Source organism: Mchenga conophoros, linkage group LG17 (genome assembly GCF_057382185.1).
Source record: "Mchenga conophoros isolate Kocher_MC1m ecotype Shallow Benthic linkage group LG17, M_conophoros_male_GT1.1, whole genome shotgun sequence".
NCBI classification, from domain to species: Eukaryota; Metazoa; Chordata; class Actinopteri; order Cichliformes; family Cichlidae; genus Mchenga; species Mchenga conophoros.
The window spans coordinates 5,169,736-5,185,349 of NC_140542.1; the positions used below are offsets into that span (position 1 = coordinate 5,169,736).

The 15,614-nt window shown below is 38.9% G+C and overlaps 1 protein-coding gene across 8 annotated transcripts; it reads right to left on the bottom strand.

The window, feature by feature from the left end:
- Positions 1-3,225: 3,225 nt before the first annotated feature.
- On the bottom strand, positions 3,226-15,614 carry il15ra (interleukin 15 receptor subunit alpha). Of its 8 annotated transcripts, none has more exons than XM_085251172.1 (8): positions 15,402-15,614; positions 14,657-14,848; positions 12,028-12,084; positions 11,903-11,950; positions 9,074-9,154; positions 4,989-5,060; positions 4,305-4,389; positions 3,226-4,201 (listed from the first exon to the last, which is right to left on the bottom strand). In XM_085251172.1, the coding sequence occupies exons 1-8, from the start codon at positions 15,469-15,471 to the stop codon at positions 4,138-4,140; spliced, it is 669 nt and encodes a 222-aa protein (XP_085107298.1). In that variant the 5' UTR covers positions 15,472-15,614; the 3' UTR covers positions 3,226-4,137. The 8 variants fall into 8 exon arrangements, with proteins under 8 accessions (XP_085107298.1, XP_085107299.1, XP_085107300.1 ...); XM_085251173.1 differs by having other exon boundaries at positions 4,989-5,057; positions 15,402-15,613; XM_085251174.1 differs by lacking the exon at positions 11,903-11,950 and having other exon boundaries at positions 15,402-15,613.

A 15,614-nucleotide genomic window follows, 5' to 3' on the forward strand; every position in this document is an offset into this window, starting at 1 on the left:
AGGATGAAGATCTTCATACTCTTTCTCTCCTTTACTAATTCCATGTATCACAATACACACTACAATAACAACTGAAGTGATGCTGTTTACTAAAACTCTGGGATTTTAATCTGATACTGGAAAGTTTAGTTTGTAAAAACAATTGAATGAAGTACCTTTAACAAGGTGGTAGTGAAGATAAAACACTAAAACACCACTTAATCATTCTCAAGTAAGAATGCTCCAATTTAGCGGCTGAATTAAGTAAAACAACTTCACTATAAGTTGAAACAGAAGAAGAAGAAAAAAAGAAAAATTATGCCTTAACAGAGTTAATTATGTTTATTTTTATTACATAAAAGAAGCAAACTGCTGCTAGGACAGAAACAACTGAGTAGTCTTTTTTTATTTATTTATTTTTTATTAAGCTTCTTAGGCTATATAAACAACTAAAATAATAGCAAGATAGCCCTGATGATTTGGGAATGGTGTTGTTGGAAGTTATTAGGCTGTGACAAACACCATCTGACCAGAGTCCAGTTCTATGTGAGGGTAAGAGTCAGTGGGAAAGCCACAGGGTACTACAGTATCTACGAGTCCACTTCAGATGGGCCAGGATTCATGGGTTTTACTTCATCTGGCGTCTGCACTGGGATGTGCTTTTTTGACTTCCTGAGTTACAAAAGGGAGAAATGGCAATGAGATTGATTAAAAAACAATTAACTGTAACGTGATGGGTGCATGACAAAATTCATGCAAGCTCGCTGTTATCCAAACATTTTCTTATACCTTTGATACATTAAGGCGATGATGCCCAAAGAGCAGAGAATCACCAGTAAAACAATGACAGAGATGGATGCCAGCGTTGCTGCTTTAGAAGGTCCTGCTAATAAGAGAAAATACTGAACATCAATTTCTACCCACGTACTCCTCTCATTCTCATTTTCTCCACAGAAAATAACACATATAATATGGCATTTTATCAGACATGATGGCTTTGTGAATCTTTCAAGTGCTTCAGCGTAAACATCAAAGACTATAATGAAACTCAGTGGGATTCTGAGCTGTGCCTGCAGCGTGTCCTAGTCTAAAAATAATCAGGGAGGGGGGGTATTTAATGCTAAATAGTGCAAAGGCTTACATGGTCCGAAAGCAGGAAGGAACGCTAGGGGAAACAAATAACCAGAAGCCACAAGTAATACATATACAGCTAACTCAAGGAGCGGAAACACTATGAAGGCACACAAGTATGTTGGGCAACTCAACAAAGGACAAGGGAGAGAGAGAGAAAATAAATACAAAATGTGATGAGGCTGGGGAACACAATGTGAACAAATCAGGGATGACAGACTGAAACATGCAAACCTGTCACAGAGAAAACTAATGGAAAGAATAAGAAAACAACAACAACAGACTGTACAAAATAAGCTTAACGCAGAATATTCATGAAAATAACCGTAAACTGATAAACGAGGAACTAAAACTCACGATACTTAGAAATGTGGCAAACAAGAATAAACAATAATGATGAAGAGATTAAGATCAAAGTGAAAATAAGTTCGTCTTTACCTTTGGTAAAGCACTGCGGCCAAGATTGAGTTACAAGAAAGACTTTGACCATTTAGATCACACTGGAGTGCACAGATGTTCTTCTCACTATCTCGTTTTCTGCCGGAAAATCCCCCACAGTCTATGGTGTCAGTAAATGACCACAAATTAGCAGCAAGGCTCTGTGGCAGTGTTAACTCTGTTATTAGAGCAGTGTGTTAGATAAGCATGTGAAACCTCAGATACATGCCTTTCTTTAGAGACTTAAGAGCTAAAATCTAAAAACAAGATATAGCTCAGCTAGCTAGCTCAAGGTGAGGCTTCACTTTGACTTCACACTGCTTTTCTAAAGAATACACACCATTCATAGCTTAGACTCATTAGCAGGGCATATTTGGCCTATGGGATGCCCTTGAAATTCCTTTTATAGGTGTTTGTGTTTCATCTGTGGTGCTTTTAAGGCAGAAAGATGAATTATTTCTGGATGCTACTAACTGTTAATTGTCAGTGTTTTGTTAAACTGCTTTGATGACTTCCTTAACTACCCATGTTTATCTGTCCTCGATATGGTGGTTAAGCTCTGAAAGGTCATCTGATGATGAATGTTCCAGTTATCTTCTCTTGGTCTTGAAGAGGACGAAGAGGTGAGTTCATAAGCACGTTGGAAAGGATGCGGTTAGTCATTCATTTTGGCTGTAACGCCAACTGAGCAGGTAAAAATAAGCTGTCAGCAACAGCGAAGCAGAAAATTACTGCTCTTGAAAGAATGCGGTATTGCAATTTGGAGCATTCTGGGAAATAGACAATGATTGCAAAAATTTCTGGCACAACTTCACCTACTTCCAAGGTGCATGGAGAGGATGAAAGAATTCACAATGCAGGAATTCCAGCAATACTTAAGGGAAGATGAACAACTTTAATAATTGACTAACGCGTTTCAGCTTGTTGCCTTCATCAGTGATTGTCTGGCACAGAAGAATATCTCATGCACTTTGGTCATATATTTAGTTCTAGAATGCATACATTTGATCAAAACTTGAGAGGATTGTGTCAGTTCACACAGTTTGTTTTAATGCTGATGCAAAGTCTTACATTTGTGACCTTGCGCTTTTTATGCATGATATGATAATATGCTAACTGCAGCAGTGTGTGCACAGTGGCGTCTGTGCACACAAAAAAAAACAAAACCCCAAAACCAAACCAAAAACAGCCCAGAAAATAAAATACTTGAAATATTAGAATATTGCAGTATGTAAATTACTTTTCAACAATAAACTAGTCCGAGGATTAGACTTCAAGTACAAGCAACCACTGCTCAACAAGGTCCAGTGGGCACTGCAGTCTTCCCTTGTGTAGCTTATCTACACAAGGGAAGACTGCATTGACTACCACATGATGCTCATGAACACCCTTCACAAGGAGGGTAAGCACAGTATATGGAAGACCAGGAAAGTCAGTCCATGAAATAAAGCTGTAAATCACTTTCTAATGACTTTATAATTACTTCTATGTTGATAAAATATTTGATATGTTACCAGAGAATACCACTACTAATCCATCAATAAATACTTTATTAAACAATTAAAAGCCTTGATTACATGATTCATCAATGCAGAATTTAAAAACAGAGTGTGTGTGTGTGTGTGTATATATATATATATATATATATATATATATATATATATATATATATATATATATATATATATAGAAGACTGCAATATATATATTTAAAAAAAAAAAGGCAAAATGTGATCTCCCTACTGTAGTTCATATCTTACTGCATTTCCTTTTTCCATTCACAGTAACATGTAATAAATAATTTAGCTTCTCCTTTAAGATCAATCTCCATACCCAAGTAAAACTTGATGTACTTCAGGCAAATCAGACTTGCCTGACTTAACAAACAGGCATAGCTAACAAAGTGGCCAGTGATCGTTTCTCTAAGGGGCTAAAAGCCAGGTATAAATAACGACCCACACAAATTACTGAATGTTTGAGCAGAAAGCGTAGCAGCTCCAAAAGACATGTTGTTACTGGCCGAAATAATACTCTGCAGAAAATTGAACAAATAATTTGGTCTGCTTGTGTCCATCTAGCCTGATTGATACTGAAGATAGGAAAGTATTAACACAGTTAATCTCTGTGACAAAGCAATACATTGCATCAATGCCTGGCTAGAGACAACATTTAGTCTGAGTAACTCATTATCAGTTTTAGTATTTTCATGAGATCTGAATAATAAATAAAAGAAATAGAAATCAAACATTTCCCACCATAGCACCAGAGCAATGGTTGACCCAGAGGGATGTGAACGATAAAGTTCCTATAGAGTTGTTTTTTGGTAATGTGAAGCTAGAAAGCTGTTAAGATGAAAGTTACAGATTGAGCCTCTTGCACTGCCATATTAACATGGCTGTGATTCTTTGGGATGACATCCACAGAAGTTCAAATGGGTTATCAGGCACTGATGACAACCAGTCCTACGTGGAGGTAAGAGTCTATTCTTCACTGTAGTGGGATGTTGCTTTTGGTAAAACACTGCTGCAGCTCTCTGCAACCGCAACAAAGTCAGTGTCTTTTACTGGTCCACTGCAGGTGGGCGAGGACTCATGCATTCAGTGTGCACAGCTCCTCTGGGTCTTGGTTCACTGGGGTGTGCTCTCTTCGCCTCCTGAGACAAAAAGGACAATCAGGATTGAAATGGATTAAAACCAGCCAACTGCAAAACAATGAGTATATAGAAAGACAATCCAAAAAAGTCATTTTGTTTTTACCTTTGATACAGTAAGACTATCCCTGCAGTACAAAGAGTCACCAGTAAAACAGTGATGACTGTTGCCGCTGTGGTTGTTGCAGCGTCTGCAAATGGGAGAGAAAATCCTTAATGTGCTCTGATTCAGTTTCTTCACTGAAAAGAGGTATAACATGACTGCATCTCATTAAATACAACAATTCCAAGTCTGCTTTGTGAGTTAAGTGTTTTCAAACAATCTCAGAGAATGTACCGTCCTAAACATCAATGAGGGAATCCACACTGCGAGTCTGCTCTGTGGCCTTCAGCATTTCTAAAACGTCTTGCTTCACAAACAGCGTTTAGCCTCAAGGGACTCCCTGCTTGTCCATCGAGAAGTTGCATCACTGACTTACAAATAATACACAGACACTCGCAGACCATTATGACCACCTGCTTCCTTTTGCTACCAAAGCAGTCCTTACTTTACTAGACTTCCTTTGGGTGTATCACAGTGGGGCCTGCGTGGATTAAAGTTTGATCCACACATCCCACAGATGCTTGATGTTCCTACTTGCTCACTAATATATGCCACATAACAAGTGCAATGATGAAGAGATAATCAGTGTTATTCACACCACCTGCTAGTGGTTCTAAAATATGTTATGGCTGATCAGTGTATTAAATGAGATCTCAGATAAGAAATAATAACGCCGTTGAAGCTTACCAATTTCAAGCGCAGAATGAGTGGCGTTCTTTATTGTGTCAGTCTGTCCTGTTGTCTCCATCAGAGGTTCTGCTTTTCCAGTACAAAATAAAATTTATACAAATTAGTGCAATTGTAAAGGTAAAAAGACGTAATCAGTGTCATGCCTGAAAAGTTTCTTATGCATGTACATGCGGCTTTGTGAAATGCTGGGGGAAAAGCAGATATCAAAAGGTTATGCTTTATGTACCACTTAGTGAATTACCACAAGGTGGGGTAAGGTTGGGTGGCAGTGCTTGTGTTTTAATAAAAACACAAAACAAACACAAACAAACCCCATTGCATTTATGGCTTATATAACCTATGCTTTATTTCACAGGCTTATCAGCTGAAATCCAAACATACACATCCTTCTGTAACAGCTAACCAGTTCAATATATGTCTTGACTTTGATAACTCTTTGAAAGTCTGCTGACATTTCTCAAACAAACGATCCTTGGTTCATCACAATTGATTCTCCTGAGTTTCATTCTTTTGGTAATCTGCAGATTCAGGCGTGGACAGTTACTGCATCTGCCCAGCAGGGGGAGCTCCCAATGCAACAGTGTTTTTCCTTTAGAAAGCCTCACTTAACACTAGTATTTCTTCATACATTTTTAACAGAGTAAATGGTTACATGTAAATAGCTGTGTCACCATTTCAAAGTCAAATGATTTTTGTTGTCCTTTTTGTTTGGCTTTTTGCAAAGAGTCTTAGTACTTGAACAGCAATCGAACTATTAGCTCTCAGAAATTATTGTGTTTAATATGATAATTAACTAGTGTTACAGCATTTACGATAAAGAATAGTATAGGTCCCCTTTAAATAACTGCTTATATAAATACTGCAATGACAGCTGTCTGGACTCAATGGAAGAGACGGCACATTAGCAGCTTCAGCTGTTGTTTTGGTAATGATATCTGTACTGCTTTAAAAAAAAAAAAAAAAAAAAAAAAAAAAAAAAAAACCCCCACACACATTTATGTCAAAGTATGATATTTTTTTACTTTTTATGTTAATGAAGCCCTAGTTTTGAAACTTGAGCCTGTGATCACAAAAAATAAATAAATATTGAAATTCATTTAGATATCGTCTTTATATAGCCCAGAGAAGTTTCAAAGATGGCTTCAGAAGCCCAGACTTATTTCTCAAGCACTTTGATAATATCCTGTGAACCAGCATTAGCAAAAATATCATCCATTACATGATTTTATATGCTGAGGGCATCAGAGTCCTGCAGCCCAGGTATTGTACAATTCCCTTTTTAAAATCCAGTTTCAAGTGCAGAGAAAGGCTGATTCACCTCTGCCTAAGACTTTGACCTTGGTATTAAAACCTTAGATGGCACCTGCCCAGTTTCGGTTTCAGTTCCTCCTAAATTATTTTCATAAAACCTTTCCTTTGGAAGGACAGCAACTAGAGATGCACAATCTTTTTCTCCCCCGACCTGCTGTTTGCTTAGAGTTTAGTTACACGGCCTGCACCCATTTAACCAGTTACTCTTTCCAGTGTACAGCTCTCTTTCACCTGTCACCATTTGTGGTTAAGGTTCAACTGGAACTGCTTTTGAGGTTTGACCTGTATATAGCTGCTGTTTGTTATGAAACAGATCTGGGTTTCAGACTTTGTGTGCCGTGTCCTGGCTTTAGCATGACAGGGAAGGAAGACCCAGAGTTCTAAAGGCTAACAACCTTTTGAACAGCACTGTGCTATTCAACACCCAACCATAAAAACAAACGTGTGCTGTTGATGCTAATGATTGTGTATCACAACATTGTAGATTATCTTAAAGATGTTGATGTAAAACCTCAAAAACTACTTCAGTTCCCTTTTCACATCATATTTACAGTACAGTCCATTAAGTGCCCATCCCTAGACGTCCCTTATGTCACTAATGTAGAAAGTAGTTTCTGCTACAAGACAATTTTTTTTAAATTTGAGATTTTAACCAATTCCTTGCATAGCTGCGAGTGCCTAAACCCATCTGCTTTCACCTATCCTTGGGCAAGATACTAACCCCAAATTGCTCTCCGATGCATCCATCGGAGTATGAGAGTGTGTGTGTGTGTTAGCTATAAAGCACTTAGAAAAAAAATGTGCTTGTGTGAACGCACAAGTTGTGTAAAGCGCATTGAGTGCTCAGATGAGTAGAAAAGCGCTATATAAGAACCAGTCCATTTACATAATCTGGACTTGGTGGCTTGGAACCTTCCTTCCCACTGTTACCAAAGTGCTGCTCATAGGGGGTCATATGATTGTTGGGTTTTTCTCTGCATCTATGAAGCACCTTGAGGCGACTTATGTTGTGATTTGGCGCTATATAAATAAAATTGAATTGAACAGCTGATTTCTTTCTATAGGTGACCGAATTACTAAAAGTGGTTTCAAAGAAATTTGTCAACAGTTTCTATTGAAATTTTAGCATCAATGTGGCAAGCGTAGCATTGAAGACGCCAGATTTTACCACATTTTTTTAACCACATTGACACTTTGAGTCAGACAGATTTCGTTAGCTTTCAGTAGTTCTAACGAAACATGTCCACATTGCATGGATTACTAAAGCGTCCAGTTTGTATCTTCAAGATCACACAACGTTTGTGTTTGATTACTGGCCTGTATTATTCATACTTACAAATTGAGGGTTTAGGCAGTGAAGACTACAGGATGTTTATATATGATGACGGTCCTATAAGTGTGCACAGTTTGACTCTCACTCACACACACACACACCATTGTTATGACAACTTGGAATGAAATTCCTCGTGCCAGACCTTCCATGGACACTGGTGGTCTTGTAATATGATGTGTGGTGCACACTCCACAGAATTATTCATTCAACACAACGTTCCACCGCTGAGGGAAATCTCTAAGGTTGGATTACAAATTAATCTTTTTGAATTTCCTTCAGTCTTATAAAAAAAAAACCAAAAAAAAAAAAACCACTGAAGCAGTTAAAGAAAAGCACATGCCCTCAGAAGTCTTCTAATTAAGCACTGCAGGCACTGACAGGTTAGAATAATTGTGCAGTAAGTAAGTGTAATTTGAAGCCTATCCATTCTCTTCCACTTAGGCACAGAGGCAAACAACCATTCGCACACAGATTCACATATATGGGCAATTTAGAATGACCACACACACACACACACACACACACACACACACACACACACACACACACACACACACACACACACACACACACACACACACACCAAGAACCAGTACAGTTCCTTGGCGTAACCATCTTACTTTGACATCATGTGGTCACAGATAAAACCAAGCAGATTAGATTCTGAAGGGCTACTTCTGGCTCAGAAGCAGTTTGTTTTACATTCAACGTCTGGTGAGCCATTAGGTGCTAGAAAAGCATCTCATATCTGAACGGTCCCTTCTCATGTCCCTCTTGGTCTCAAGCAGAGCTGATTAAATGACAAAAATATATTTATATTGTAGAGGGTGCCCATTTTAGTGATAAAGGTGTCAAAAGGCTTGAAGGAGAGTACAGTGGGGAAAGACCAAATAAACCCCATAATTTAGTAGCTTGTAGAACCATCTTTAGCAGCAATAACTTGAAACAATCAGACTCGCATCCTTGAGGAGGAAGTTTGCCCCACTCTTCTTTACAATGTTGCTTTATTTCATTCGGGTTTGCAACCATTTGTTTATTCATAGTATTCTCAAGTTGTGCCACAGCCTTTCAGTCAGGCTGAGGTCTGGGTCATTGCAGACCTCAGCAGCTATGCCTGGGATCACTGCCCTGACTCCATGTGAACAGAGCTGTGAGACAAATGGCCACATATTTGACTGTAGAATACTTTAGTATATAGTGGGGCTCATGGTCAACTAAATCACTAGGAAACAAGCCCAACTCATCACCTCTCTGCACCACCATGTTTGACAGCAAGTATGAGACAGAGCCACTGAACACAAGAGTCCCTATAAGCAGTCTGGTGGATGAGGTTAATCATGACTTTGGGCGTCAGTAGCAACATTTCACCTGGCACACTTGAAAGCAACAGCTCAGCAGAAGCTAACTGAGAAAGTACGTATGAATTTAAGTTCTTTACCGTGGGTGGTTGTCTGTGTACTGGTTCCTTGTTCAAGCACTGTGCTTGAATTCTGCATCATCTGGGCAGTAGAAGCTGTTGCTGAGAAGAAAAAACCCACCTCTATTAATACTATAAAAACCCTGACCACATCTCTCACTGCTAAGATTAGTTGTAGCACGAATTATCCCTCTGTTATGAAACATGCGTTTGTTCCATTATCCCAAACTAAAACCCCATAACTATCTTCAAGCATGCATGGAGTGTTATACTGCGTTTGATTTTACATTAGTTAGCTTCAACATGCCACGTATATTACAATAGCTGAAAAATACATGCAGGATTTAATGTTATCTATCAGTCCATTTTCTTCCATGGGCAGCAGCCCACGCAAAGAAGCCCAGACCTCCCTCTCCCCAGCCACCATTTAATATTAGTAAATGGCCTGTATTTATATAGCGCTTTTACTAGTCCCTAAGGACCCCAAAGCGCTTTACACAATCAGTCATCCACCCATTCACACACACATTCACACACTGGTGATGGCAGCTACATTGTAGCCACAGCCACCCTGGGGCGCACTGACAGAGGCGAGGCTGCCGGACACTGGCGCCACCGGGCCCTCTGACCACCACCAGTAGGCAACGGGTGAAGTGTCTTGCCCAAGGACAACGACCGAGACTGTCCAAGCTGGGGCTCGAACCGGCAACCTTCCAATTACAAGGCGAACTCCCAACTCTTGAGCCACAATCGCCCCTAGTAATGGAAATTAACATTTTGTTAAACAAAATGTTAAGAGGAGCTGGAGTTGTATTTGTTGCTCCCAGATGAATTTTCCTCACTCATTCATGACTATCACTTAGTCATGAATGACTAAACAAGTTACCTATGACTAACCACATTTTTTGGAAAGCTTGAGTTAAATTTCACTAAACACACCTGGGCATGATTACGGTCATATCTGTTAAAGAAATCACTCAAGCAGATCCTGTCTGACAAAGTGAAGTAGATGTCAAAAAGCAACACATCATGCCAACCCTAAAGAAACCATCATGGAGTGGTGAGCCTACCAAAATTACCCCCAAGAGCCCACTGGCTGCTCATCCAGGAGACAAAACTACAAAAAGCCCCAACATTTACAAAAAAAAAAAAAAAAAAAAATAAGAAAATGCAGGCCACACTTGCCTCAGTTAATGTCAGTGTTCATGATTCAGTACCAACAAGTAAAAAAACAAAAAAAAACAAAATAAAAAAAAACTAAGTTTTTTTTGTTTGAGTAAATAGTCAATGGACTGATGAGACAAAGGGTTGAGGTTTGGATTTCATTACATCTGGAATACAGCTAACAAAGCACTTCATGAAAAGAACATCATACCAACAGTCATATGGTAGTGCAATGATCCCTGTCTACTTTGCTTCTTCAGAATTTGAACAACTTGCCATAATTGACTGAAACAATTATTCTCTCAGTCAGAAACTCCTGTAGGAGAATGTCCAGGAAATTCATGCCATGAAGCTCAAGTGCACTCTGACAATGATTTAAGAAATCATTAAGAAAAAAACAAAACAAAAAAAAAAACAAACAAAAAAACCCCAACAACAACCAAAAAACAAAACTGGCTTTCCAGGCTTAAGTTTGTCTAACACTTAGATTTGTGTGATGATCTGAAACATGCAAGCATGACAAATATGCAAATAACAAATAAGGGGAGGGGTGGGGGTTCACAGCCACAGATGTACACAGCAGAAATGTAAACTGCCCCACTGATCATTTACAGTTAATCTGAGCATGACAACTGCTGTGAAATGAATGACTCATAGGAGCTGGGGCATTTTTACTTTACTGTTAGTAAGGGCCCAAACCAAGTCCCATAATTTGCAAAAGTTAGTTCTTGAAGCGGTGATTATGATATCAAGATTGTCTGGTTGCTTAGCTGAGCTGTGTTGAACTATAATGATTAAAGGAACTAACCATGGGAACACTACCAGAAGTTTCTGTTACTGGATACATTTTGATTTGACAAGAACAGATGCACTTCATTTCCATGATGCTAAAAATCATAAATAAAGAAATAAAACTAAATTTCTTGATGTCATTCAAAGCAGATTTGCTACAGATCAAATCTTTTTGTGTTGCTGTAGGACTTGAGGTTTCACTACAGTAAACCATTTCCTTTAATAGTAGCTGCACTGCAACACCTCCTGGATTACTTTGAGAGTCATTTCACCCAAATTACCCAGTTCAAATGTCGTCTTTTAGGACCATTTGCTCACTGTACACTTAAATAGCCCATGTTACATCTACTAGTTTGAACATTCCAACCTGTAACACTGCAATATATCAATAAGAATAATAACTTAACCCTCTCAGGCTCAAATTTAACTTTTTGTTGCTAATGCACAACCAAGTCCTACAGTGGTACTTCTGAGTTAAATTTAAAAAAAAAACAAAAAAAAAACAAACAAAAAAAAAAAAAACACACACCTCAGAAAATATGTATGTGGGGTAATCAGGTTGTTAGTTTTTAACTGTTGCAAATCGGCAATGCCTGCCTCGAGAGGGTTAAACTAAAAGGAAATTCATGTGTCTTAGTTCATCTGCCATTTGTATGAGAATTAAGAAGCCTGATGGCTGCAGGTACTGGGGTTTGTTTTTGTTCCATAAGAAGGTGTAAAAAAAAAAAATGGGTGATAAAAGTAAAATGAGTAATATATACACAGACACTATACATGGCTCTAATATTAGTATTACTGTCACACCGTTGAGACATTTAGTTTCCTTTTAGTTTATTAGTAGTGGTTATAGGTCACGGTTTTTGATCGTCACAATCATGCAAATAGAGAACTTACTGATAGCGGAAGTACTGACGGAGTAAGAGGAAATATCAGTGTGACTCTCTGCAAAACCAAACCATCATTAAGCACACATGTCAGCAAAGTATGGCAAACACCATTTTCCTTAGACAGACGCTTACCTGTTGTTGTTGTACTTGTTGCTTTTGGTGGTTGTGTTGTGGTTATCCTTGGGTCAGCTGAAACATGACAAAGAAATACAAGAGATGCATTTAAAAAAAAAAAAAAAAAAAAAAAAAAAAAAAAAAAAAATTAAAGTGGGAAAGCTTAAAAGAAAAAAAAGAAAGAAAGAAAGTACTGTATGGATCAGAGATCTATTATAGATTATAAATCTATTATCACCGCATTCTGGCTGAAAGTATTATAGACTTGACTAAGATCCAACTATTCCCCATGTCCAGGGTGTTCTACAGGTAGACAGTCAAATCCCTTTTACTTTGCATTAAAGTTCTTCACTTCACTGCATTCCCATGATGCACTGCTCTGCACATCTGTCTGTCACAAATCAACCCGATACTGGTCTCCATCTGTTCCACTTTGCCTGCATTTTCTTCTCCTCTCTTGCGCAATGTTCGTTGTTTTGGATGGTTGACAATAGACATTTAAAAAGGCAGCTACATTCCCTCTTTGCATACTCAGCTTTCCAACAATCTCCCTCTCATTTACATACATGTACCGTGTCTTGGTTCTATTGACTTTCCTTCCTTTACTTCTCCAGGCTCTCTTAAACCTGCTTCCTGCTCCCACTAAAGATCGCGATGTGAACATTCTAGTCCACACAGACTCATGTCTGACCTCACTCGTCATTATCATAGCAAACAAGAAGCACCCAAGAGCTGGTCCCTGATGTAACCCCATCTCGACAATGACCTCATTTGTTGCTGCATCACCCTCAGATTTTTCCTCTGCTACTTCTGACTTCCTCATGAAGCACCAACCTTATGCTTTCACTAGATTAGAGACAGTACAACTTCTTTTGACTTTTTATATACTTCTCCATCAGCACTCTCCAAGAAAACAGTGTATCTATAGTGCTCTTTCTACAAAGCCTTGTGGGACGACAGCAGGAAACGTGGACAGCTAATGAGGCTAAGAGTGGTACACATTGTGAGTATAATCAGCAAGAAGGCAACTAGGAAAGTCAAAACAAATACAAAGCACAAGAGACAGAGTAAAAACTGGAAATGACAAAGACTCAGCCATGCATACTTGCAGAAGGATGACCATGAGACAAAACTGGAGAAACAGAATAAAGAACCAAAGGCAAAAATAGAGACTGAAAAGCATCAGATACTCATCTCCACATGCATGATAAACAGAATTTAAAAAAAAAAAATCAAACCCATAAAACATAAGTCTGGGTACAAGACCCAGGGCAAGTGACATTTTATCCCCACTATAACTGCACATCACTGCCATTCTTGTAAAAATAGATATCAGCACCAGTGCACTTCTTCATTCCTTAAGCATTGTCTAATTGTGTTACACAGTGTCTCAAAAAGTCCACTGCACTCACTTCCTCCTTACTAATCCTCTGGATCCCCTAAATTACTAAATGTCCTTCCCCTGCTCTCCCTTTCTCATGTCCTTCTTTCATGGAACCTTAAAAGTGCTCCTTCCATCCAATGTTTTGAGTCTATAGACAATCTTTCATCAAATCTGTTTCCTAGCAGGTGAATAAATGTTTGTGGTGTGTAGAAACAGGTGCATGCGAAATATTCACTCATTTCCTTTTACAGTAGATAATGTCACCTTTGCGCCAAGCTAGAGTCTAAAAAGGAAACTGCTCACAGTTATCAGCTGTGACAACACAAAAACAAACCACATGTGGGTGGCTTTCCACTGCACCCGAAAAGGAACCATTGCATTCTCTTATCTCTTGTAAATTTCAGACTTCCAGCCAGACACCTGACGTCAACAGTTCTAGTATGACTCTACATTTGATAAATCGGAAGGGAGGGCGTGCCAGTGTACTACAGAGCGTTGGATGGTTTAGTCGGCTGGTTTGAACCGAACCATCTTGACACACGGGGCTGTCAGTACTGTTGAGGTTTTATCAGTAAACAGAGGCTAGTGTGACTTTTATTCAGCCAGAGACAGACAAAGACTAAATAATCCACCGATAATCAGACATCCTTCGGTTGTGCCACAGATACCAGGCACCAGCCTATGCTCTGTATTAATATTTTAAGTTCCTCCAGGGAACGCATGTAGGGGCTGGCCTTCTATAAACCCTCTCCACCCATTCATCCAAGAGCAGACTTTCAGGGTTACCTAGCAATTCAGTCATCCCCTGGGGTAATGACTGAACATAACAGCTCCCATTTTTCAAAGTGATAATGGTAATGGATTCATGTTATGATAATACCAGTACTACTACTTCTGAGCACTCAAAATTCAGACTGTCAGCACTATTAGCAACCATTAGCTGTAATCCAAGAATCTAGAGTTATAACAAATATGGGTTCATGGATACTGGATTTGTAATCCTCCCCCCCAAGGCCAAATCTAATGTGAATACTTGAAAGTTAACCAAGTGGAACTTTAAACTAAAAGGGGAAAAGAAAAGCAACAAGCCGCAGTACCGCTGTTTCCAAATGACCTCAGCTTGGAACGTCAAGAGAAGAGAAGCCTCTTTGAACCATTCAGCTGTGTTTGGGACCTCGTAACAATGTACCGGTTTACATGTGTGTGGATAGAGAGATGTTTTCATCTTTGGTGTTAAGAAATGTACCAGCAAATAATACTTACGTATACACACCAGCGATGGTTTGCTCCACTGTGCTCCAGGATTTTCGCATTTGATTAAAGTTGAGGTTCCCGCTTTTCTCAGGTAACCATCCATACATTTGTAGCGAAAACGGTCATCTATTTTGAAGCAGCCTTGTTGTGGGAGGTTTGTTAAATTCAACTTTGGAATTTCTGGACATGGACAGCTGTTATCTGTAAAAATAATAATGATAATTTTTTTTAAATAAAACCATACGATTAAAAATAAATAACCAGTATTTTTTTGGCGAATGGTGTACGTAAGTTCCATAATTCTAACTTCTAGCAATGTACTAATGGTAACCTGATGTCGTCAATAAAAACTTTTACACCATCACATACACATCAGGTCAACCCCGCTTCTAAGTCAAAAATTTAGCAGGATTCATAACGATACACACTTGCGACTTTCAGCATTTAGGTTTCACTATGAAGATTTACGATACGGAGACGGCGAGAAACAATGATTTACCAAAAATAAACAAAACACAAATCAAGCCGCAGGTATGTCTTCAATAAGCAATTATCCCCCTCCGACATATCTCACCGTAAAACGCTGACGTGTGCGAGTTTATGCCTTCTATTTGAACGACTTGTCTTTGAAGGTGATCAAATTTAATCACTGATTAAATAAGCGATAAACTATAAACAAAACAAATTGCGGCATGCGCAGTTTAAAGCACTTTCTGGAGCGTACTCGGTCGAGTTGAAATTTGTTTGCACTTACCGCTGCTGGATAATTGAGACCAACATACTATCATAACGCAGACGGGGAAAGCCAGTGAAACCAGAGCCATCGGACACCTCGGTAGTGACTTAAAACATGTTCACTAAATAAAACCAGGCCGGTAAAGACCATCGTCGCTGTCGCCGCGGTATTTCTTTTCGTTCACACTTTCGCTTTATATCATGACACTCCCCTTGTGCTGTGTGTGATCCG

Bases quoted from the DNA above. Each gene is read 5' to 3' on its own strand.
- il15ra (XM_085251172.1), bottom strand. From the start codon at position 15,471: ATGGCTCTGGTTTCACTGGCTTTCCCCGTCTGCGTTATGATAGTATGT. The intron at 14,849-15,401 runs GTAAGTGCAAAC...TTATTTTTACAG, and splicing joins GTCTCAATTATCCAGCAGCG to ATAACAGCTGTCCATGTCCA. The intron at 12,085-14,656 runs GTAAGTATTATT...GTCATGTTTCAG, and splicing joins ACCATCGCTGGTGTGTATAC to CTGACCCAAGGATAACCACA.